This window comes from Ziziphus jujuba, chromosome 12 (genome assembly GCF_031755915.1).
Source record: "Ziziphus jujuba cultivar Dongzao chromosome 12, ASM3175591v1".
In the NCBI taxonomy this organism is placed as follows: domain Eukaryota; kingdom Viridiplantae; phylum Streptophyta; class Magnoliopsida; order Rosales; family Rhamnaceae; genus Ziziphus; species Ziziphus jujuba.
In genome coordinates, this window is record NC_083390.1 from 7,259,345 (window position 1) to 7,282,752 (window position 23,408).

The 23,408-nt window shown below is 32.6% G+C and overlaps 2 protein-coding genes across 5 annotated transcripts; both read right to left on the bottom strand.

The window, feature by feature from the left end:
* Positions 1-1,316: 1,316 nt before the first annotated feature.
* On the bottom strand, positions 1,317-10,367 carry LOC107419883 (uncharacterized). Of its 4 annotated transcripts, none has more exons than XM_048462728.2 (22): positions 10,109-10,367; positions 9,713-10,013; positions 8,953-9,165; positions 8,523-8,581; positions 8,177-8,314; positions 7,907-7,981; positions 7,693-7,776; positions 7,535-7,596; positions 7,261-7,357; positions 6,374-6,449; positions 6,125-6,255; positions 5,588-5,647; positions 5,370-5,444; positions 5,149-5,253; positions 4,974-5,069; positions 4,806-4,886; positions 4,629-4,730; positions 4,424-4,522; positions 2,206-2,522; positions 2,023-2,061; positions 1,865-1,907; positions 1,317-1,764 (listed from the first exon to the last, which is right to left on the bottom strand). In XM_048462728.2, the coding sequence occupies exons 1-18, from the start codon at positions 10,148-10,150 to the stop codon at positions 4,454-4,456; spliced, it is 1,866 nt and encodes a 621-aa protein (XP_048318685.2). In that variant the 5' UTR covers positions 10,151-10,367; the 3' UTR covers positions 1,317-1,764; positions 1,865-1,907; positions 2,023-2,061; positions 2,206-2,522; positions 4,424-4,453. The 4 variants fall into 4 exon arrangements, with proteins under 4 accessions (XP_048318685.2, XP_048318688.2, XP_048318687.2 ...); XM_048462731.2 differs by having other exon boundaries at positions 7,261-7,330; positions 10,109-10,366; XM_048462730.2 differs by lacking the exons at positions 1,317-1,764; positions 1,865-1,907; positions 2,023-2,061; positions 2,206-2,522 and adding an exon at positions 3,799-4,144.
* A 2,881-nt stretch (positions 10,368-13,248) lies between these two features.
* Positions 13,249-16,738, bottom strand: LOC107419938 (IAA-amino acid hydrolase ILR1-like 4). Its single transcript, XM_048463048.2, has 5 exons — positions 16,277-16,738; positions 14,708-14,833; positions 14,301-14,615; positions 14,069-14,197; positions 13,249-13,902 (listed from the first exon to the last, which is right to left on the bottom strand). Exons 1-5 carry the CDS (start codon positions 16,682-16,684, stop codon positions 13,507-13,509), a joined length of 1,374 nt encoding a protein of 457 aa, XP_048319005.2. The 5' UTR covers positions 16,685-16,738; the 3' UTR covers positions 13,249-13,506.
* Positions 16,739-23,408: the final 6,670 nt, after the last annotated feature.

The following is a 23,408-nucleotide window of genomic DNA, read 5'->3' on the forward strand; positions in this document are numbered from 1 at the left end:
TAGCTTTTTGGGAAATTTTCAAACGAAAATTTTTTATCAAATCTTTTAATTTTTTATTTTATTATATTTAACCTTTTGTATTACTCAATTCGTAAAGTACATCTAATATACGAAAATGGCTAAAATAATTTTTTGTTATTCTGATTAACAGCTATTTCAGGAGGAACGTTTTTATGCAGTTCTATGATTTAATAACTATCTTTATAGCTCTTTATAGATCTAGAATGTTTCAGTTTATACTCCTAAATTATATGATTTAATGAGGTTTATTCAAAAATGGGGCAAGCTCTTCTATTATGGTTCATGATTATATGGTTCATCCAAGGAAAAGATCGAGCTTTAAGAAATAATTAATAATCTTATTAATACACATATATAACTCCACGATAGACTCCTGATATTCATCATTGCAGAATTAGATTCAAGCTTTTCCCAATCCCTTCCCATCAATAGACTCCTAACATATTCTAAAGACTGCGGTTGGCAAGCCATTGCTATAATGTAGCAAAATTGCTCTTCCAATTGGTATCTCCAATGGAGGATGCCAAGTGTTGACAACAAATTTGAAACCAAATTTTGCATTTTTATTTTTTTAGCATTGAATTCGGCATCAATAAATTATATAGACCTTATAACTTTTTATTGAATTAAAAATTATTATTTTACTTTTTGAAGGTGAAAAATGGATCTTAACAATATTTAATAAAAAAGAAAAACATTAACATGTAACTAATTAATCTATAAGTATAGATCTTATCAGTGACAAATATAAGTTTTCAATTTGGCAATGCTATTTTTTAGCACATGTTATTAAAGTACACAAATTAAGATTTACATTGACATTGATATTGACGTTTCAATAATGCTATAAATACCATCTAATTTGAGTTATCTGTCAAGTATATATAAGTTATTATTTAATTAATTAATATATTAATATAATTTAAATTTAAATAAATCAACTTTTAAAAATATAAATATAATTAAATATAAACCAGTTAAACAATGACATTTCTATATTTGTAGATAACTTGATAAACTATATTAACCCTTAACAACAACACTGGGGCGACACATGAGCTTGTGCAGCTGTGCTGATCTTTTGAAGCCCACAGATAAAATCTTCAACGTCATTTATGGATAGGAAAATTGCATTGACAAACTTTTATGCATAATATATCGCAGATGATTAATTTATGGATCCAAGACATGAAAAAGACAATTTTGCATTTATTTTGTTCATCAACTTACCCCCCCCAAAAAAAAAAAAAAAAAAGAAAAAAAGAAAAAAAGAAAAAAAGAAAATAGATATGATCTTGTTCATCAAAACAGTTGAAATATATAGAAACTCAGAATGCTCTTTTCCGAAGTTACACCATCTTCAACATCAAAAAGTTCAAAACACACAAGCACATACATATATAATAAAACAAAATAATCACAGCCTAGACACACTTGGGTGTTTTTTACATTTTATATATAGTTTCTCTCCTTAATGTAGATGTAGAAAAAGAGAATCTAGTTTCAAGTGATGTGGGAGGCCATGTGATGTGAGGGTTTGGTTGGATATGGTTCAACTTTAAGGGCATTTGGTCCTGTTGCCATGGGTGGTCATATCAGTGTAACACCTCCCACACATTTCTCTGTTGCCAGCCGTTCCTGGAGGAACACACTTGCATCTAATACAGCAAGTTCCACATGCTCTGATGCACACGTTTGGCCTTGAATGCAAACTACACCTCCTCTTGCATAATCCTCCACAGTCTGCATCATCATTTGCATGCCAATTCAAATATCACAATTATTACGCCAAGATTTTCCTAAAAATTTTAAAAAATAAATAAATAAGCAAATAAATCCATACCCAAGAATGGAAAAAGCCTTCTGTTTGTTCCTCTGACTACCACCTGAAAAAAAGAATGTGTTTTACATTGTTTGTTATAAATGGTTAGAAAAACTTATAAGAAACATATATATATATATATATATATAGATATGGTGGTGATGGGTAATTAAACTGACATGGGTTTCTTGGTCTTCAATCTTGGAGTCTGGTGAAACCTGCAGATCATAGACATGAATAAAAGAAGAAGAAGAACAGGGGTTAAGTTCAAGAACAGGGTTTTCATTTTGGAAGAGTAACGTGTGTGTGTGTATATATATATATATATATATATTATTATATATGAATAATAATATCTTTACCTGGGCTAGGCAAATGAGAAGAAGTGCCATTAGAAGAAGCAAGCGTATAGCCATTAGAGGAATGAGAGAAGGAAGGTAATAGCGGAGAGAGATGGAACAGAAGGAGCTAGGACAGAGGACGTCTTCTACAGGTGGCTGCAGAATGGGTACAGAGGCCCCTTTATTTATAGAGCTTTTTCGTCCCTATTTGGAATTACAATATTATCCACCACTCATTCATTCACTCACTCTCATCACTCTTCTGTTTTTGGCTTTCGAATATGGACACTGAATTTCTGCTGCAACTTTGCGTCCTTTCCCAGATTGGAGTTTTTTTGCTGATCAAAACAAATTACGTACACGGTTTGGACATATATATTTATATATATATATATAGATCTACGAGAAAAAAAGCTGTCATGTGCTTTCTCACACTCTTATTAATTCTTAGCCCAAAAAATTATATATATAAAAAAAAAAAAATGGTTCTAGATTTAACTAGTAGATTGTAGGAATATTTCTCTGTCTTGTTTCCGCTTCTTCAAGTGTAATTGTCGTATAATAGGTAATAATATAAACACATTCTGCACTTGCCAAAAATTTATCACGTGACACATTTCCACTGTTTTTTTTGCCTTTTTCTTTTTTTGTTTTTTTAGGTGGGAGCTTTTGCCTCACAAGTAATTGCTTCAATTATTTATTTATATTTTGCAATAATAATTGCTTCAATTATTTATATTGCCTCCATATACAATGACATGAGGCACTCTGAAGATTTCATGTTGTCAGCTAAATACATAGTTTCAAGATTAATAGGTTCTATATGTATATTTTCACTTTTGTACACAGTCAACTAATCTTACCAAATTGGTTAATATATTAATATAATTTAAATTTGAATAAATCAATTTTTAAAAAATAAATATTGTTAAATATAAATCAAAGCATATAATGACATATAAATTTGCTAAATAATTTAGTAGATTATTTGGTGCCTTTAATATTATCTAGAGGAAGAAGATTTGTTCTTTTTTAACTACATGACCCAACGGTGATTATGTTTCTAAAAAGGCTTCAAGATTAAAGATTTGAAAACACTTTCAACTGGATGATATCGGACAACAGCAATACCCAGTTACATGTAATCCATATAAAAATTAAGAAAAGATTGGATTGAATACATCCAGTATAAGAGAGTGGATAAATAGGAACAATGGGCATGGGCAGGGAATTGAATAGAGGCTGAAAAAAAAAAAAAGGCAGCTGCCCATGTCCATCCCCAAAGCTGGATGGCAATAAGCCAAAACCAGCAAATGGGACAAAGGGAAACGCAAATTAAGAGTGAAGATTCTCCATTTCATGTTTATCTTTAAGACATGGCATGAAACACTACAGCTCATAGCATGGATTTGATTCATAGAGAGAAAAGAAAGTGAGAGACTGAGACGTCACATTACTTAGCCCCAATGGTCCCGCATGAGACACATACCCACGTAATGCTTCCTCTAAACCTGTACGGACCACATGTCAACCCCATAACGCGCCTCCTTGCAATATCAGTTTCCGTCCCACCTACTCTAATGTTCTTTACACCGAGTAGTAAACCGAGCAATCTATACGCATTTTGTTTTTAATTTCACATTGACCAAATGTCCGATCCAAATAATGGTGGCACTTAAATCTGCCTTTACTCCAAATGTCTTACCAATCCATTTGTGTCCTTTTCTATTTAATATTAAGAGAAAAATGAAATTAATATATGTATGTCCACGGACAGGCATCGAAGTTGATACCCCACACTTTGTATTTCCAAGAGACTGTCATACCAGCACCAAGACAGGCTAGCTGGCTGCCTAAACTCCATACCATCTCACCTACCAGCAACGACACCAAATGCTATTTCCAAAGACGCTAATCTCTCCACCTGCTAGAGTTATCTACTCAAGTTTACAGCAACACCCTGATAATTTCGAGGGAATTTTTAATTGAAAACTAGTATCATAAGCAGATTTGCAGAATCAATTAAGATTGTAAAAAGACCTTAATAACAAATGAATGATTATCACTCATGAGACTAACGATGATCCCTCCATATCAAAATTTTCAGATATTTCCACTCTCACAAAGTTGATGTTGATAAGAAACTCAAAATTCAGAATCAGAAGTTTGGAGTTCTTAGCAACACCTTAGCCGGGAAAGAATAATTAGAGATTAACAAGGTATTTTTGTAGCATATTACCTACAACTCTTCTCCACAAAGAGAAGCTTTTTAGACAAAAATCTCGACTTCCTTTTCACTCATCTCATATACATGATCTCTTGCATCTATCAAAGCACTCTGCATGATATGAAAATTCATAAATGTAACAACAATTAAAGAAAAAAAAAATGTATGACAAAATGACAAGTAAAAGATCAAAAGAGGGGTACGTGGAGACTTTTACCTGTCCAAATTTCGTCAGGAAGTTATTGGAAAGGTTGAGAGCCGTGATTTTTACATCTTCGTTAGCCTTTAGTGCTTGAGCAATGGCAAAAGCCCCATCATCCTGAATGGAAGCCAGAATGTAACAGCACTGCTTATACTAATTCCAAATACAAAAAGTAAAAAAGTCAATGCATACCCTTATCTCATTGTATCCCAGATCCAATGAAGTTAAAGCTTCATTAACTATTTTTAAGCTGCGAGCCAAGCAGACTGCACCCTGTTATGCAATAAAGAGTAAAATAAGAGTGATTTCAGACCGACCCAACTGGCATTATAAAAGATATTACTATTGATAGGAACCAACTTCATCTCTTAGTCCGTTTCCCTTCAAATCCAGAAAGGATATGGTGGTATTATATTTCAGCATATCAGCAAAGAACTCTGCACCCTTTGGCCCTATCTGCAAGAAATAACCATACAATTTTTAAAAAATCATCTAGAAGAAGGATTACACATGGTTCAAAAAATCTGTTCATTACCTGGCACCAGCCAAGCTTAAGGGTTTCTATCTTTCCATGGAACTTAAGAACTTCAGATAAAGCCTTTGCTCCATCTGGTCCAAAAGCATTATAGTTAAGATCCAACTGAGAGAGAGAGAGAGAGAGAGAAGAATGTCATTGCAAAATAAAAATAGAAACTGGAAAATATTATTAAAAAAAAAAAAAAAAAAAAAAAAAAAAAAAAAGGACTGTAGACATACATATGTAATGACAGAGTTATCTTTCAATGCTTCAGCTATAGCAGTGACTCCCTTAACCTTGATGTTAATTCCTACCTATATGAAAAAGTCCCACATTTACAAAATGAATAGTTAATGAACTTTTCATCGACACACACATGTAAGTGCGTGCGTGCGAGCACATGAGAGAGAGAGAGAGATAGAGAGATGAAGCACAGCTAAAAACAAAATCGTCTCACCAGTTCTATGTTTGTGATGCTCCGGTTTTCCTTCAATGCATCTCCAATTTTTTCAGCTCCCTGATAAATAATTACAGGATTCAAACATCACTATAGCAGCATAATTAATACTTTAGGTTGCATTTAAAACAAGCAACTAAGCTACTGAGTTTTCCTACATTTTTCAACCAGATCAAAATTGAGTTTGTTGTTTGGTTAACCAAGCTAAAAATCACAATATTGCTTGATTGTTATCTACCTCATATGACATAATAATAATAATAATAATAATAATAATAAAAGCAAGAAAAATTTGAAAAGTTGATTGAATAATTTCTGACCTTTATTATTGTCAGGAAAATTATTAAAAATGGACTTAAAAGTGATAATTGTGTCATTCAAATTAATCCTAGAACATAACATCGGCAAAAAGAAATACATTTAAATTGTACATAGAATTAGTTTACTTAAAATATCTTTACTTCATCACCTATGTCATTCATGGAAAGAAATACATTTAAATTGTACAAAGAATTAGCTCACTTAAAATATCTTTACCTCATCACCTATGTCATTCATGGAGATGTTGAATAATAACATGTTCTTAGCCTTCTTGATATACTCAGCAACATGAAAGGCACCTTTTGCACTAATCAAGTTGTTGCCAATATCTAGCTGTGTAAGGCTATCTAAGGAAAAATGCATGCCATGTCATTTACAATACAGACATGCAGCAATAAATCAAATACACATTTGTGATGATCGAAAAAGAGAGTTCATAATTAATGACTGATATAGCTTGCAAACCTTTACGTGGAGATAAACCAGAAATCAATGCACGAACTCCTTCATCTCCAATAGAATTACCTTGCAAATTAAGTACCTGGAAGCAAAACAAAACTATAAATCCTAGAGCCTCTGAAAGGGAAAAGTCTGTGTTTCCATAGATAGCTTACTTATATGTAGAAACACTCTTAAGAAGAAAAAAGTTCAGCAATTCTTGGTAGGAATCTCATGCATGTGTGTGAACCCAAAAGAACCAAAAATTTCCCATTCCTCTGTGGGATTTGAAAATTTTACCATACTATCTTCTCCCTCTTTCTATACATATATTTATATATATATATATATATATGTATATGTATTTTTTTTTTTTTTTTCAACTTAGCTTTATCTTCTTTTAAGTTAATTGTGAAAATTAATGCTCTCTGGATAGAGAACAGCAATATCTAAATTGAAGCTTATATAAGATAATGCAAAGGTGAAGTGAAAATAAATGTACAGCATCAAGGATCTTCCGTACTGTACAGTAAACTGTAATCAGAAAAACCGGTAACTCCTTAGATAGATTTTGATTTCATCATGAAATTTCAATCCTGTGTGGTGTATTCTGAAACTTTGCTCCATTCCCAACAAAGGAATCAAGGACTGGATGAGGAAAAAATAGAATAAAATAAAATTAAGCCCTGAAGTAACAGCATTCCATTCATTGAGAATCATGTCTTATTCATGCATATGGAAATTAATTATATGTTGTCAATGCATGGCATTTCCATGTTTGTCATCCATAGATAAAGTCACTAAAATATTAAATATATACTAAATATATCTCCAAAGTAAATAAATAATCCGAGCCATCAAAAGAAATTGACGATTTCTCCCAATTTTGACCAGAAAAGAAATGAGACATGTACCCTTAAAGATTTGTTCCCTTCAAGCCCCTTAGCCAAAGCATTAGCTCCCAGAGCACCTCCATAATTGTTACTTAAACAACAACAACAACAACAGAATCTAAAAATGTTAACAGAATCTAAAAAAGAAATACAAAGGTAAATGCAGTATAAAAAGACTATATTAATTGTTCAAGAACAGAAGCATACCCCTTAACAAACACAAAGAAACAGCTTATGAAAACTAGACAGTTTATAATATGAAACGACAGAAGAAAGGAGAATAAACATCACTCACACGAGATACAATCTTTGTAATATTTTATTCTCGAGAAGGGCTCCAGCAAGACTTGTAAATCCCTACCTCCATTGTGGAAAACAAAATCACAAACAGAATCAATTTTGGCTAATTTCAAGGAAGGCTAAAACCTTAGAATATGTGAGGGAATTCCATACAGAATAGTCAATGCTATTGTTGTTAAGTTCAAGGCCAAGTAAGCTTGAATTTTGCTTCAACATTTCTGCAATAGCCTTTGCACCCTGCATTACAAAAATGAGCATCACTTTAGACATTTTTACTACTTGCTAGATAGGCTTTTCACAAATGTGAACTTTTAAAGAAACATGATTGAACTAAGGACAGTAGCTTCGATGCTAGAAGTAAACCAACCTCATCTCCCAAATCGGTACTGTTCAGCCGAAGCTGTTGAATACCAGTATTATTTACCAATATATCACATAGGCACTGTGAACAAGAACACATCAATTACAAATTAAACCTGAGTGCAATAGTAACCAGCAATAATAAATACAGATTTAAGCAATGAAAAACCTTATTTCTCACAACCCAAAAAAAATTCATCTAGAAAGATCACTAATGTCAGCTCTTAACAACTTTTTTTCAGAAACTAATCTAATAAAAGTGGGACTAGAGGCTGACCTTAACTCCTTCATCTCCAATAGGGTTTCCAGAAAGATCAAGAGTCTTTAACATGAAGTTTGATTGAAGAATACCATCAAATGCCTTCAGGCCAGTTGCTGTTATTCCGTTTGAAGCAAAACTTACTTCTTCAAGGGTCTGACACGGGATAAATTATATGATGAAGTTCATAAAAGAAAAGCAGAATAATACCTTCTCTTCCAATATTTCATGTAAAAAGCACATTTGGAGGTAAAAGACTTCATAGATTAACAACAAAGTAGCACTAAGAAGTTATAACAATAAGCATAGAAACATACATAACAAAATAAGAGAATTTTAAATTAAAATGAATAAAAATACTGACCTGATTGTATCCTAAACTCTCAGCCAGAAAAAATAGTCCCTCATCACCAAAATTGCGTCCTGCCAAAATTTACTTACTTTTTATTTTAGATGTATGTTATAGACAATATTGAAAGATATATGAATTAACTTAAGAGGAAAAACAAAGAAATTTACAGTCAGATGGAAAATAAAAATTCGTTCAGATAATTTCAAACAGCAGTTTCAGAATCAACATAAAGGACAAATGACCTAGTAAGGTTTAACTTGGTGTCCATGGGTAATGCATATGAATAAGGTTATCAAGTGCTATGCTATTAAACTTACATGTTTTCACTAACGTTTCTCAGAAGCTTCAAACATGCAGAGAAGCAACCTCATTCGTACATATTAAAATCATCAACAGCAACAAATTTTCATGGCTATTACCAACATGTATCAAGCCAGCATACCTGACATGTCAACACTTCTGAATGACCTTAATTCCTTGGCAAATTCGTTGAGCTTCTGCTTGGACTCTCTTTCAACCTTTGCACCAATACCTGATAGCAAATTCGTACCCACAGCGAAAGACCATTTTGCTCCTTCCACAGGAGTTTTATTTTCTACAGTCGAAGACCTCTGCGGCTTCGGAACAAGGAGTTTGTCCACCAATTTCCACAAAACTGTCAGCTGAAGACATAAATAAGTACATCTATAGAGAAACATTACAAGAAAATGCAATTACATCCAAATATTATAACAAAAATCAACGGCTTAACGATATGGCAATACTAGAAAGCAGGAGTTTCTCCACCAATTTCCACAAATCTGTCAGCTGAAGACATAAATAAGTACATTTATAGAGAAACATTACCAGAAAATGCAATTGCATCCAAATATTATAACAAAAATCAACGGTTAACGGTATGGCAATACTAGAAAGCACCCTTAGCATCTCAACACCAAAGGGTATTGACTACACCCTTCTTTTTTTTTTTTTTTTCTTTTTGAATTATTAGATCATTGTTTCTTTGGACTTTTTGAATGACTATATTTTAATCAAAGCAATGCTTGCATATAAAAGTATCTAATGTTTATATTCCCAATTACCAGGAAATTTTTTAATAATTCAATTTAATCAAACTAAATATTAACTTTTATTACTAATTTTCATAACAAAATAGTAAAAATAGAAAGCAAAAAGGAATTAAGCCCAAAAAAAATTTATACCAAAAGTGACCACCAACAACAAGCCGGCGGGCAAAACAGAAGAAGCAAACTGCTTCACCGGAGCAAGAGACAATGAGCTCTCGCTTTGAGACTGCCTATAAACTCTCCGACCAGTACTAGACCTCCTGGAACCACCAGAAGAAGCAGCTGCTTTCACCTCGAAAGCTCTAAATCTCAGGCATTTTCTTCTCAGCAAGAAATTAGCATTCAATACGGCACCATGTCCAGAATAGCCCAAGCAAGCACCGCGTAACACTTTAAGTTGCACTCTCTGGCTGTGCTGATTGGACCGCAGCAAAATCTGAGAACCAAAACCTCCATTGAATAGAAAACCAGGGAGAAAGAGAAGGACACAGTATGAGTTTTTTTTTTTTTTCTGTTTTTTTGTGTGTATACCTTGGGATTGGAGAAGAAGGAGATGGCGGAAGTGGAGCCCATAGGTGTGTGTGTGTGTGTGGGTGTGTGAGTTAGAGGCGCATAGAGTCTTAACCTGCGCACCCAAAAAGCTTTCTGCTCCGGCCAGGCGCAGTGACGGAGAACGAGTATTAGCCGTTTCAGGGGATAGAGCGGCGGGTTTTCAGGATTGTTTCTCAAAAACCAGACTCTGCGTTTCTCGTCTTTTCGTTTTCGTTTCTGTTTTTTTTTCCTTTTTTTAATCTGTTTTATTTATTAACAGTTTCTCAACTTAAGTCATCAATCCCATTTTTGGATTCGTTTGGATCAATTTTTCAGCCCAACCTCTTTTGGGCTCATATATAATTTTTTATCCCAAATATAACAAATTGGGCTTTTCTTTGAAATTAGTAATTTGAGTCCGTTTCTGCCAATTTTTCAGTCCACTCTTTTTTGGGCCCTATATACGTTGTAATTTGCCAAAATCTAAAAAAGTTAGTTATTTATGGGAAGTAAAGCTCTAAATAAGCTTTGTTCGAACTTCATTTTAAAAAAAAAGAAAAAAAAAAAAGAGTTTAATATTGAGCAAGAAACGATCCCCAGTTAATCGAAGTTTTATGAGCAGTTCATAAATAATTTGATTTGTTATTTACATATTTGTATAAAAGTTATACAAATTCATTTAAATACATTAAATATTTATAACATACAAACAATACTTTCACATTTTAAATTTTAATTTATAAACTTGTTTTTCAAAAACTCTAATTTATAATAAAATTAATGAAATTTATTAATAATTATTGTTAAAAATAAATTAAAAAAAAATCAAATGTTTCAAGTTTTTACGTCTTTGCATCATATGTATCATAACGAAGTGAGCTGAAATAGGCTCAAGATTTTCATAAATAAGTTGAACTAATCTTGAGCAAAATATTTCAAAATTTTGCAAAGTTTAAATCGAACTTAAACAATATTAAAATCATATGAGTCAAGTCTAATACTCGGCTCCACTCAATTTATTTATCTCCTAATTGAATATAAATAATAAAACAGGGAAAAAAAAAAAAGGTTCATTTTTTTCCCAAAAACATAAAACAGAAACGAAAAATGAGCTTGTGAATCTATTTACCTATAGACATTAGAAATGACAAAAACTATTTGTTACTCACATCTTATCATTTGAATTTATTTTTTCATTTTGAAGAAGATGATGTTTTAATAATAAGAAACACAAAACAAATCAAATTAAAGATATTTGTACACAAAAATATCTATTACCAAAAAAATTTCGAAATCGATTCTTATAAATGAAAAAAAAATAATAATAAAGGAATAGAGCTAACATGTATGTCTAATTTTATTTTAATTAACCATAATAAGAAATATGTTAAATCATATATAAATAAATAAGGACTAAATGCATAATAAATGACAATAATTCATATGCTATATATCCTTCCTTCTATTTGGGGGAAAAGGAAAAATAGCAAAACAAATTTTGTTAACTATAAGGCAATGTAAAGTCAATGCAGAAAACCAAAAAAAGAAAAAAAAAAAAAAGTCAATGCATACTAGTTTATTTTTACCTTCTTTTTTTTTAATTTTTTTCTGACGAAAAAAAAAAAAAAAAAAAACTAAGTCATAGGAGAGACAAATTTACACGAAATGCTATTATTAAGTAGACATAAAAATATATATATAAAAAGAAGAAGAAGAAGAAGAAGAAGACAATTCAAAAGAAAACTAATATATCCGGTTCAGTGACAAAATTTCCATATTAACATATATATTTAAAAATGAATAAATAAACTTCATTGGTGCCTCACATGTCATGTTCTTGATAATGGTGGCATGGAACCCACTATCATAATTATATGAATCAACTGGATTCAAAAAAAAAATAAATAAATAATCGGGAATTAATTAAAAGGAAAAACAATTATTACTTTTCAAAACTATTACCAATTTTCCAAAAGGATTTTGTTTTATTGGTGAAAAAAAAAAAAGGGAGTAATTTTTTAGTTGAAAGTAAAATGTCATTAGAAAACTTTTTTTCTTTTTCTTTTTTTTAAATTTTGCAGACAAAAACACTAATCAATCTCAATAAGAACTGATTATTACATGACAAAGCAATCCCTTTCAAAAATCCTCAATTTACTCGCAATGCATAGACTGCAACAATAGATCCTCTCATTGTTAAACCCGTCAAGGCAGCAGTGTAGTACAAATACCACCATTGCACAAACACATGTTAGTACAAGTTTGACATTTCTCGCTGACATTAAAAACTATAATTTATACTTTCTCTTTAATTAATTTAATCTTATACAAACTTTAAACATAGATGGAATAATAGATTTCAACGCCAATTGATAGTACATATTCCTGATAGCTACCTTCAAACATTTGTACGCCTCTTAGTCTTAAAAAGAATTTCTTATCGTCCCCTCTGTACTCTATATAAAGTGTGCTTAATCAGTTAAAAACCAGAACCGACTGATTGAAATTAAGAAAGAAAGTAAATATATTCCAAGCAAATTGAGTCAATCTCATATATTGAGAGAAAAAATGGCTTCCAATATTATATATGCGGTGTTTGCTGCTTGTTTGGCTTTGTTTTTAGCTGTTGCTGCTGCGCATGAACACACACCAGGGATGGTTATGGCACCTGAACCGGTTGGGTCAAGCAGCTTCACCAATCCCTCCATGGTGCTTGGACTTCTTGGTCTTCTTGTTTCTTCTCTTGCTTTTAGGAACAGGCTCTGAGCGTCCTATCATTCTTGCATATTGACAAATTATATGTTGTCCCTTTTTTTTTTTCTTTTTCTTTTTTTCTTATTTGGTTGTGTGGATTTTGCTGTCCATGGGTGATGATCATTTGGAATAATATTATGATTCGGATTTGTTGATATTGTTTCTGAATCATCTTTATAATAATAGCATCCGGCTATTGAGAAATCTTGGGATTCTTGTTTATCTATCCATGATTGATGAAAAACCTTTTGGTTTCTAATATAATGAACTTTTCTACAGTAATAAAACTGTTCAAATCCCCTCTTTAGCCATCTGGGTCTGGAGACAAGAAAAACATTCTGTGACTCTTGTCCGTCCCCCAAAATGGGTTATTAATGGTAGGTTAATTAAGATAAAGAATATTTTGTAATTGAACTGAAAACCTCCCAAAATGGGTATGATTTACTGAGTTCACATGTTGTCCTGATGCACAAAATTAATGCTAATATACCATACACAATTTTGTACCTAAAATCTGTAGTTCTCTAAAAGCTTATCCTCCTCAAAGATTAACAAGAAACAAATGGAGTACTAAAAGATGAAATTTTTTAGCATTCAATGGAGCAATTTGGAGAAGAAGTGAGAAAACTTATATAAACATCAGTCTAGCTATGGCTATGAGAATTTAAGTTTCTGCAGTTTGAATCAGAAAGGTAAGAAATTGCAAAAGCTGCATGTATTGCAGCTCCAGTGGGTAATACATCCTCATCTATACTGTAGTAAGGGCTATGATGTTGATGTATAGCTCCAATCTTGTCATTTTGTACCCCTAAAAACAGGAATGTTCCCGGTACTTTATCCAAGTAGAAAGCAAAATCCTCACTCCCCATGAAGCTTGGGGCTAACACTGCATTTTCTTCTCCAACTATTCCGTTCGAGATCTGTCTTACTTGTTCATAAATTTTCTCATCATTCACGGTTGGAGGAATATTGGGATGTTCTCCTCCAACGAAATCAATCTCGGCAGAGCACCGGTGTACAGCAGCTTGCCTTTTAACAACCTAGCACAAACAAAAGAAAACAGAATTAAATTTCATCCAAGAAACTCTTTAACTTTTTCTAAGCTAACGATCTGTTTTTCAATAAGAGTAATGCTCATTTTCCCCAAATGATATCTTGAAGTGATCATGGCCCACATTTTTTGTTAATACTTCATGAATTTGTTACCTCTTCTATTCTTTCCCTCAATGCGACAAAGCTTTTCCTGCTGAATGCTCTGAAAGTACCGGCAATAGTGGCCGAGTCGGGGATGACATTAAATGTAGTCCCTGCTTGAATCATAGCCACAGTAACAACCTGCATTGGATGATGCTCAATAGTCAAAATACTATTGAGAGATGAAAAATTCAGACATATTTCTATATTGCTATCAAAGAAAGGTAACATAAGGGGTACGTACCTGGGAATCTAAAGGATCTATCTCCCTGGAAACAATGTTTTGCAAACTAATTACAGATGTTGAAGCTGCCAAAATAGGATCAATGGATTGCTGTGGAATAGCTGCATGACCACCTTTTCCACTGATCTTTGCTTTGAAGCTCCCACAACCAGCTAGAAACTCCCCTGGCCTTGATGCAACAACACCTATAGGGTACCTACTCACTACGTGCAGTCCCAAAATGGCCTCAACATTATCAAGCACACCTTCTTTGATCATGTTCTCTGCTCCTGTACCGCGCTCCTCAGCGGGTTGGAATATAAGAACAACTGTTCCCTGCTTTGATCCAAAAATACAAGTTTTAATCGATGTTAATATGAAGATTTAAACGGATCAATCTCAAAGCATATATAATTTCACTAATTCACCTCTATTTTGTCCTGAAGTTGTTGAAGTATCTTGGCAGCACCAAGTAGCATAGTGACGTGCGCGTCATGGCCGCAAGCATGCATTTTGCCGTCCACTTTGCTTTTGTGCTCCCATTCCACCAATTCCTAGAAAAATGCAATAGTAGTTGTACTCTAAATCATATGTATTAATTTTAGTTAATATCTCAGCTAGATTGAGCAGAGAAGAGAAAGACAAAAGACACTTTTTGATGAATTGAAGTAGTGAATAATATAAAATGGCTACAGCTCAACACGGCATTAAAGCAGAGTTCAATAAGCCCAAAAACTTTACCATACTAGGATAGTTTGAAAGATGCCAGTGTATAATTTCATGAATTTTTAGAGCAGGAAATTAAAGAGAACAAATTTACAGTACTCTCAATCATTTGTATAATTTAGTTAAAACCTAAGCTAGATTAGGCAGAGGAGAGAAAGACAAAGACCCATTTTGATCAATTTGCCGTAGTGAATGATATAAAAAATGTCTACAGTTCAAGAAGGCATTGAAGCAGAGTTCAATAAGCCTATAATGTTGCCATACTATAGTTTGAAAGATTCCAGCCCTATAATTTCATGAATTCGCTGAGAAGGAAGTTGAAGAGAACAAAGTTTGCAGTACTCAAACATATTTTTCAAGGAATTAATCCAAAAGTCACTAGCCCGGTTCTATGTTATCTGACATGCTGTCAAAAACAAAACAGAGACTTGGGCCAACAAGTGAATTTGTTCTCAATTTTATTTATATATTACTGTGAAAAAAAATTGACCAACCGTTGTTTTGCATATTCTAGTACTGTAAAGAGGATCTACCATACATAGCAGAAAAAAAAAATGCAGAAGCAAAAAGAAAGATTAGAAAAGCATAAAATCTTTAGTCAGTTAACAAAAGTATTAAATATTTAGAAAAGCATAAAATCTTTATTCAGTTAGCAAAAGTACTGAATATTAAGTGACAAAACCAAAATGGAGGGAGAAAAGATAATCCTTTTGAAGACATTTGTCTGCTTGTTTATAAGAAATTCCTTTCCTGATCCTCAATCAATAGTACCATCCAATACTCAAGATTCTCCTTACTACTTTTGATTATTTTAAACCAGACCAAAAGATTATCAGAAACATGCAAACAATATATTTCGAATATTATAAGATAAAAAATATTGCTTTAAGTGTTCAACTACCATTGGATTCCCCAGATTTGTATATCTCCGACAGTTACAATTTTTGGCAACGGCTAAAGAGCATGTTTGTGGAACTGTTACAAGATTTTCAAAATCAGATGGTTTGTGTCTAATCACCGCCAACTTCAGCACTAGTATTCGATGACTATGCCATGTGGGTCCACATTTATGTATCCCAAAGACCATTTACATTCAGTCATTTCTTCATAATTCTCTCATGCATAAAATTCAAAGAGGCAATTAAGAATTAACTATTCAAAGGGACTCATTTTCGGACAAAACCCAGAATTTTTTTTTTTTTTTCAAGAAAAGCAAAAAAAACTAAAACAATTAATTAAAACGTTGAAAATAAACAAAAAAGGGTTTTTACCTGAATAGGCAGAGCATCCATATCTGCTCTGAGAGCAACAAAAGGTGGAGAACCGGACCCAATAGTAGCTACAACGCCGGTATGTGCCACCGGCCACCGATATGGAACACCAAGTTGGTCAAGCTCATGCCTGATAAGCTCACTGGTTTGGAATTCTTCATATGCAAGCTCTGGGTATTCGTGAAGTTTTCTCCTTATTTTCTTCATCCATTTCACTGTTTCTGGGTCATTAGCCAACCCAACAATCTGTTCTCTCATTGAAAATTTTCCATGTTCTGTTGAGAAATTCAAGCATTTTTCATGGATAGGAATTTGCAGGCCCAGAGATAAGCAAAAGGGTGTGGGCACTATGGAAGTGAAAGAGAACAAAAAGAAGAACAAGAGGAATATTAGTCGCCGAAACTCCATGCGGCCAACTGGTAATTTGGATGTGACACAAAAAAATAGGATGCGGGGGCAGGTTCATGGCTTCGTTTATTTATAGGGAAATTGTATAAAATAATAATAATAATATGATAATTATTAACTTTTTTGTTAAATTCTTCATCGTGTTGATCAATTTAGTAAAAAAGTCAAAAATGCGGATTTAGCTAAAGAATCATATTTTACATGTGATTTTTTTTTTTTTTTTTCAAAGCGTGATAAATAAATGATGTGATAAAAATCATGGCTTTAGTCAAACAATTAACTAAGCACATATATCCATTTTTTATATATATTTATTTATTATTATTATTATTATATATATATTTTTTACATATATCCATTTAGAGTAGAGAGTAGGGATACTAATTTAATTGTTATGTGGGGTGTGTATAAAATAGTACGATTGATGGAAGACCAATAATTGAAGTATGGAGGAGCCAAAACCGATTATGTGTGGAGGAGATTGAAACAGCAAAGCCGCAAAGCTGCAAAGACTCACTTGTCACAACAACTTGATGAATGAGGAGGTCGGAGGACTGAAATGGTGGTACGCATAAACGTGCTGAAATTAGGTTAGGCAAGTGGAAAAGGAATGCAAAACATATTTGTCAGCCATGACACTGTACTTTTGGAGTTTCAATCACGATATTGACTTGGTCATTTTTCTACCACGTGATTTGAGAAAATGTCAATATGGGATTTGGGGATTTTTACATGACTCTCCGGATGACGGGAATGTTCCCGGTTGTCACGGAAGTAGCATAAGCCAACCTCACAAACACACATGGAACCTGTGAAATGTGGTTCATCCTATCACATTGCGTTTATACTTTTTTAGTGTTGAGTAAGTGGATTAAAAATCACGCTATCCACAGTCGGTGAGTATTCTGGATATTACACCACATGATTAATGGTTGAACACCTAGCTATAATCCTTTGAAAATCCAACTAGTTATGAACCGTCTGATGGTGAATTTCACTTTTCATCACTGTTGCTAGACAAGCCGTCCACGTAAGGAAAATAAGAAAAACTCCTATACAATTACACTAAATAAATATTTTATCTACTGGAGTACTATTGAACATTTAGCAAATATATTATAGGAGTTGCACTCTCTATTCAATAAATATTCTGTAAGATTTTCATGTTTTATTTGTAATTGTGGATTATCTTATTATTATTATTATTATTATTATTATTATTATTATTTATAATAGTAACTATATATGATTAGATTTAGCATTAATTGTAATTAGATATCTTCCACTTTAAGAGTTTTGTGGTTAAGCCCTCAATTTTTAAAAGTAATGATTAAAATCCTTAATTTGTAAGTTTGTTGTAGATTGATCAAATCCCTAATTTGATTAAACAAATTGATAACAAATTTGATCACGATTAACAACCTAATTTGTTTCTATATGTTACTTTTAATTTATTATAAAAACAAATGTTTGGACAAAATTATTATCAACTTGTTTGCCAAAATTAAGAATTGGATCAATCTATAATAAATAAAAAACCAAAAGTTTAAATTATTACTTTTAAAAGTTATAGGTCTAAATTACAAAATTTTACAAATAAATGATACCAAAGGGTAATTAACCTTTAGATTTACATTGTATAGCTTAAATCGCTATTTAAAAATTATGGATTTAAATTGTAAAATTCTACAAATCAATGATATGAAAGTACAGTTAAATGATTTTTAAAGTAGTTAAATATCTTACACTATGTTTGGATGATGTAATAGAAGAGAATGGGAACAAAATGATTTAAATCCCTTGTTTGTATGGTTAAAATGAAGTGGAAACGAAAGGATAGAGAATTAATTGGTTCTTTTATTTTAATCAACTTTGTTTTTCCTTCTAAAATTGACATGAAACAAATGGAAAGGGAAAATAAGTTTTAGAGTAGTTCTTTTTACAATGCAAAAAGAACTTTGTACAATCTCATAAACACTTGAATGACCAAAATAACCATAATGACCAAAATTATTTTCTTTTTTATTTTTGAAATTTATGTCTTCTTCTTCCTAATCCTCTTAATCCAATAAACCACATTGGCATTGAAGGAATGCTAACCACCTGTAGAAGGTGAACATCAACCTCTCTTGGTCTTTTAATTTCTCAAACAGTTTAAATTTATTATGCACCAGACCTTAGATTTTGAGATTTTATGGATTATCAAGAGATGGCTTTGGGAAGAACATTAACCTTAAAATGGATAGACAACTAAACTAAAAGCATCACTATAAGAACTTGTGCACCTATCTGCGAAATGGATGACTTATGATAATCACAATGGGATATATTATAAATGGAAGCAGTCAAAATGTAGGACCAGTAGACAATGAATACAATCTTTTATGGGTTTATACTTTAATGGCCATATGAAGCAATTCTAAAGAATAAGAAGGATAAGAGCTTTTGAACACAATTGAAGCTGTAACAAATGAAGTAGTAATCTCTCCTACAACATCAAACCCTGAATTTTGAGGTTGGAGACATGGGTTGTAAAGCTCCAATGGTCCAAGAAGGCTTGGGGAGCCATGAAATTCAAAGTGTAACACCCTAACCCAAGAAAACATTCAGAATTTGAACTTTTGAACCAGTTTAATCAGGGATGACTAAGATTAACCAAGTGGACTCTACAATTGACTTTTTGCTGTAAGAAGAATTTTGCTATAACCAAGGCACCATGACAAAATATGCATCAACCCGAGTTCATAGATTAGTAGTAAACCAAAATCGAAGTTAATATTAGAAAGTTATGGTCATAACAAGGTATGGTCCATACTGATCGAGTACGCCTAAGGTTGACTTTTTATTTGTATGGATTTTGATTTTGATTTATGCATCATGTGATAGTGCTCATTGATATAATTTTGTAAACTAATAGCACGCTTAATTTGGACCTATAATTGAAATTTATGGATCTATAAAATTACATTTATTCTTCAGAAACTGAATCTATTGGGTAGTTTTTATTAAAAGTCTGTGATGGGATTTTGAAAAATATCCCAAAGAGTGCGATGTGTCACCAATCTATGGGTGCCACATGACATATTTCTCTCTTTTTCTTTTTCTTTCCTCTCTCTCTCTCTCCCCCCCCCCCCCCCCTTTTTCTCTCTCTCCCCCTCCCTCTCTCCCCTTTAAGTTAGCCAAAATTGATCAATTTTCGACCACTCACGGTGACACGTGACGGCCACCAGCAAAGTCCAGTCAACTCTAAGCTTGACCACTAAATTTCGTGGTCAACCAACTAGCGATGCGCCCAGATCAGGCATCGTCGGTGGCCATCTCTCTTTCCGACAAATCAACTATTTTTCGGCAAATCCAACCCGATCTATATCCCTATTCTTCCTATTTTGAACCCCACAATTCCAAAGATAGCTTCAATTTTTTCAAATTTCAAGTTGTTTATGAGATATAATGGTTTGAAATTTGGCTAAGATTTTCTGGTCATTTTCTGACCACCGGCAACAAGAATGGATTATTTAAACTAAGTATCCTTAATCCCTATCATATAAGCTTTTATTTGGTATATAATTTGCAAATTTTGGTTGAGTATTTAAAACTTTACAATTTTTAAGCTAATTAGAAATTGTTGTAAAAATTAGAATGTGTTGGAAGTCCTTTTGAGAAAATTATCGTATATAGGTTCATGGTGGCAAATAGGGATTAATGAAATATTTAATTTCATAAAATTAAGCCTTATTAAGAGAAACTCCAAATTTTGGGAAGTAGGCTAATCGGGGTTACTTTATAGTTGGATTCTCTTAAACTTTGGGAACCCAAAGTAGTGAAAGTGAATTTTCAAATATTTAGTATATTTTGGCATCATTGGAGAATGTATCTATTATCTAAATAATATTTCTAGTATATGTTAGGCATCCGGTGGAAGTTATGGTGAACTTGCAGTAGAGCAATGATGGACACTGACATTTTTTTTTTCTAAGTTTTATTTTGTAGAAAATTAATTGTTTGTGTATACATATAATTATATATATAAATATATATGTATTTATTCATTTATTTAGTTATTATTAAAATATAGGTTTAAAGGGATTATTTAACAAATTATTATTAATTAAGTATTTTATAAAATTTCAAAAAGGTTTAGATACTTACCTTTAATTTAAAATAACTTCATTAATTGTTTTATTGTTTTAATTGCCAATCTATGGTTCTTATGAACCTTAAATTATTGGCTTCGTTGTAAAATTAAAAAGATATTAGTTTATATGGTTCATTTTAAATGCTCCCGTGCTTTAATTTTGACTACAACCTATATTTAAACTGCGAAATGGTTTATCATAAATTAGAACTTTGATAAAGTGAATATGTTATTAAAATATATTCACATATATTTATATATTTATATATGTGTGTATAAATGAATACATTCATATGATTTTTGTAAGGCTATTTATTATAAATTGTCGATTTCTTTATTTATGTATCTATGCTAATCTAAGAGAATTAAAAGTTGTAAAAATACTTAATATTAAAATGATGTTACCGTAGTATGTTTCCTTAAAATTATATTTTTGGGCTTCAAAAATATTTATTTATTTGTTTAAAACATTTAATTACGGTTTTAAAATATAATTATGAAAAGTAAACGTTTTCGTAATTATATATTCTTATGTGACTGGTTAGTCTATATATATACCATTTAGTACCAATATTCTTGATATGCATGTGATTAATTTTAGCATGCAGGTTATATTTAGTCGTCCTTTGTGAGCAGTGGTGAGTAAGAATAGGCAGGTAAATTTTAATAACGGTATTAACTGCCCTCTTCATGGCCGAAGGATGGCAATTTTGACCATTCCTCTAAGCGCTAAGATGATCGACGATAAGCAAGTAGTTTTATTATGATAATATTAACCACCCTCTTTTAATTATAGGATGACAGTTTATTTAGCACTATTACCATTAGGACACTAATGGAGCCACATGTAGGTTCTCTTCTGCCTCCCTCCTTAATATATCAAGTGGTATTTAGGATGTCAAATATCACTTGACGGTATTGATATATTATATGGTGCATCAGATGTCATTTCAACATATATATATATATATATATATATTCATAAATGTTATGTTATGTGTCAGATGTAACACCTCGTCCCGAACTACACCGGAATTTTTTCAAATTTGACCAAGGGTGACCGTTGACCGTTGATCGAAACGGTCAAAAGTTGACTTTTTGTTACGATTGGAATTCTAGGTTGACTGAGGTACCGTTATGAAGTACACATTGGCACGAGTTCGTAGACTAGTAGCACGTTGAAAACAGAGCTACGGTTTGAAAGTTATGAGCAAAACAAGTTGAGGTCCAAACTGTCCAAGGAGTGCCAAAGTTGACTTTTTATTCATGCAAAGTTGAGCTTTGACTCATACATGGTTGTGAAGTGCTCGTCGATATGAGTCCGTAGACTAGCGGCACGTCGATTTGGACATGTGGGTTGAAAGTTATGGACCTGTAAAGTTTTTCAAATACTGTTTTATTTTAATATTATTTTTAAAAAGTATAATGATGTGCCACGTGTGACTTAATAAATGTGACCATGTGTCACCATGATGAGATGCCACATGTCAACCATGCTTAATACCATATTATTTTATTATTGTTATTTATATAATAATATTATTTCATTATTTTATTTTATTTTTATTTCTTTTCTTTTTTTCTTTTTTTTTTCTTTTCCCCATGTGGGAAAAAAGGGCACGGGCCCTTCTTCTTCTTCTTCTTCTTCTTCTTCCTTCTTCTTCTTTCTTCTTCTTTTCCTTTCCTTCCTCCCTTTCGGTCTCACCGTTTTTGTTCTCACCGGCCACCGGAAGGATCCACGCACCGGCCACCGTCCAAGACCACACCCTGGCGAGCTCACCAGCCAAATTTGGCTGCTGCCCGGCCGGCGATGTGTCCAGATCGGACCGGTGAAGTCGGCGGCGGTGGGTTGAATTTTTCCAGCAATTCTCACCGTTTTCAGCCAGCCCAGTCCAAATTGCCACCCCTCTCCCCCTATTTTAGGTCTTCTGATCCCAAATATGGCCTCCAATTTCCAAAATTCAAAGCGGTTTGCGAGATACGAGGAATTGAATCTTGGCCGAATCTTTCCGGCCAAATTTCGGCCACCGCCAATCAAAATGGGTCCGACGAAGGTTGGTTTCACGTTCCTCATCTCGTAAGCTTTCCATAGACATATAATTTGCGTATTTTGGATAACGTTTGTGTTAGGCCCCCGGGTACCGGGTATTATTTACCCGAATAAAATATTAATTTATTTGACTGTGTGTGAATTGTGTTCTAGGAGCACGGATGAGTCGTGGAATTGATCCCATGGTGGATCTTGGATTAATTGCGTACTCCAGGTGAGTGACCCACCTTCAAATTAATTTCGAGAATTAAATTTGTGAATATTTTGTGTGAATTGAATATTTGAAATTTATATTCTATGTGTCAAATATTTAATTGATTTATTGTGGAAATTATGGGTGGATTTATTTTGATTAAAGAAAATATGCATTCTATAAATTTATGCCATGTGAAAATTATTTTATGGTATTGAGGATTGTGGAATTCAATTATATATGAAATTCTTGTGGTTTAAACATTATTTTGGGCATGATTTGATTTTCAAATATTTCAAGGAAAATATTTGTTTATGTTGGTGACTTCAATTTTTATAAGTATGCC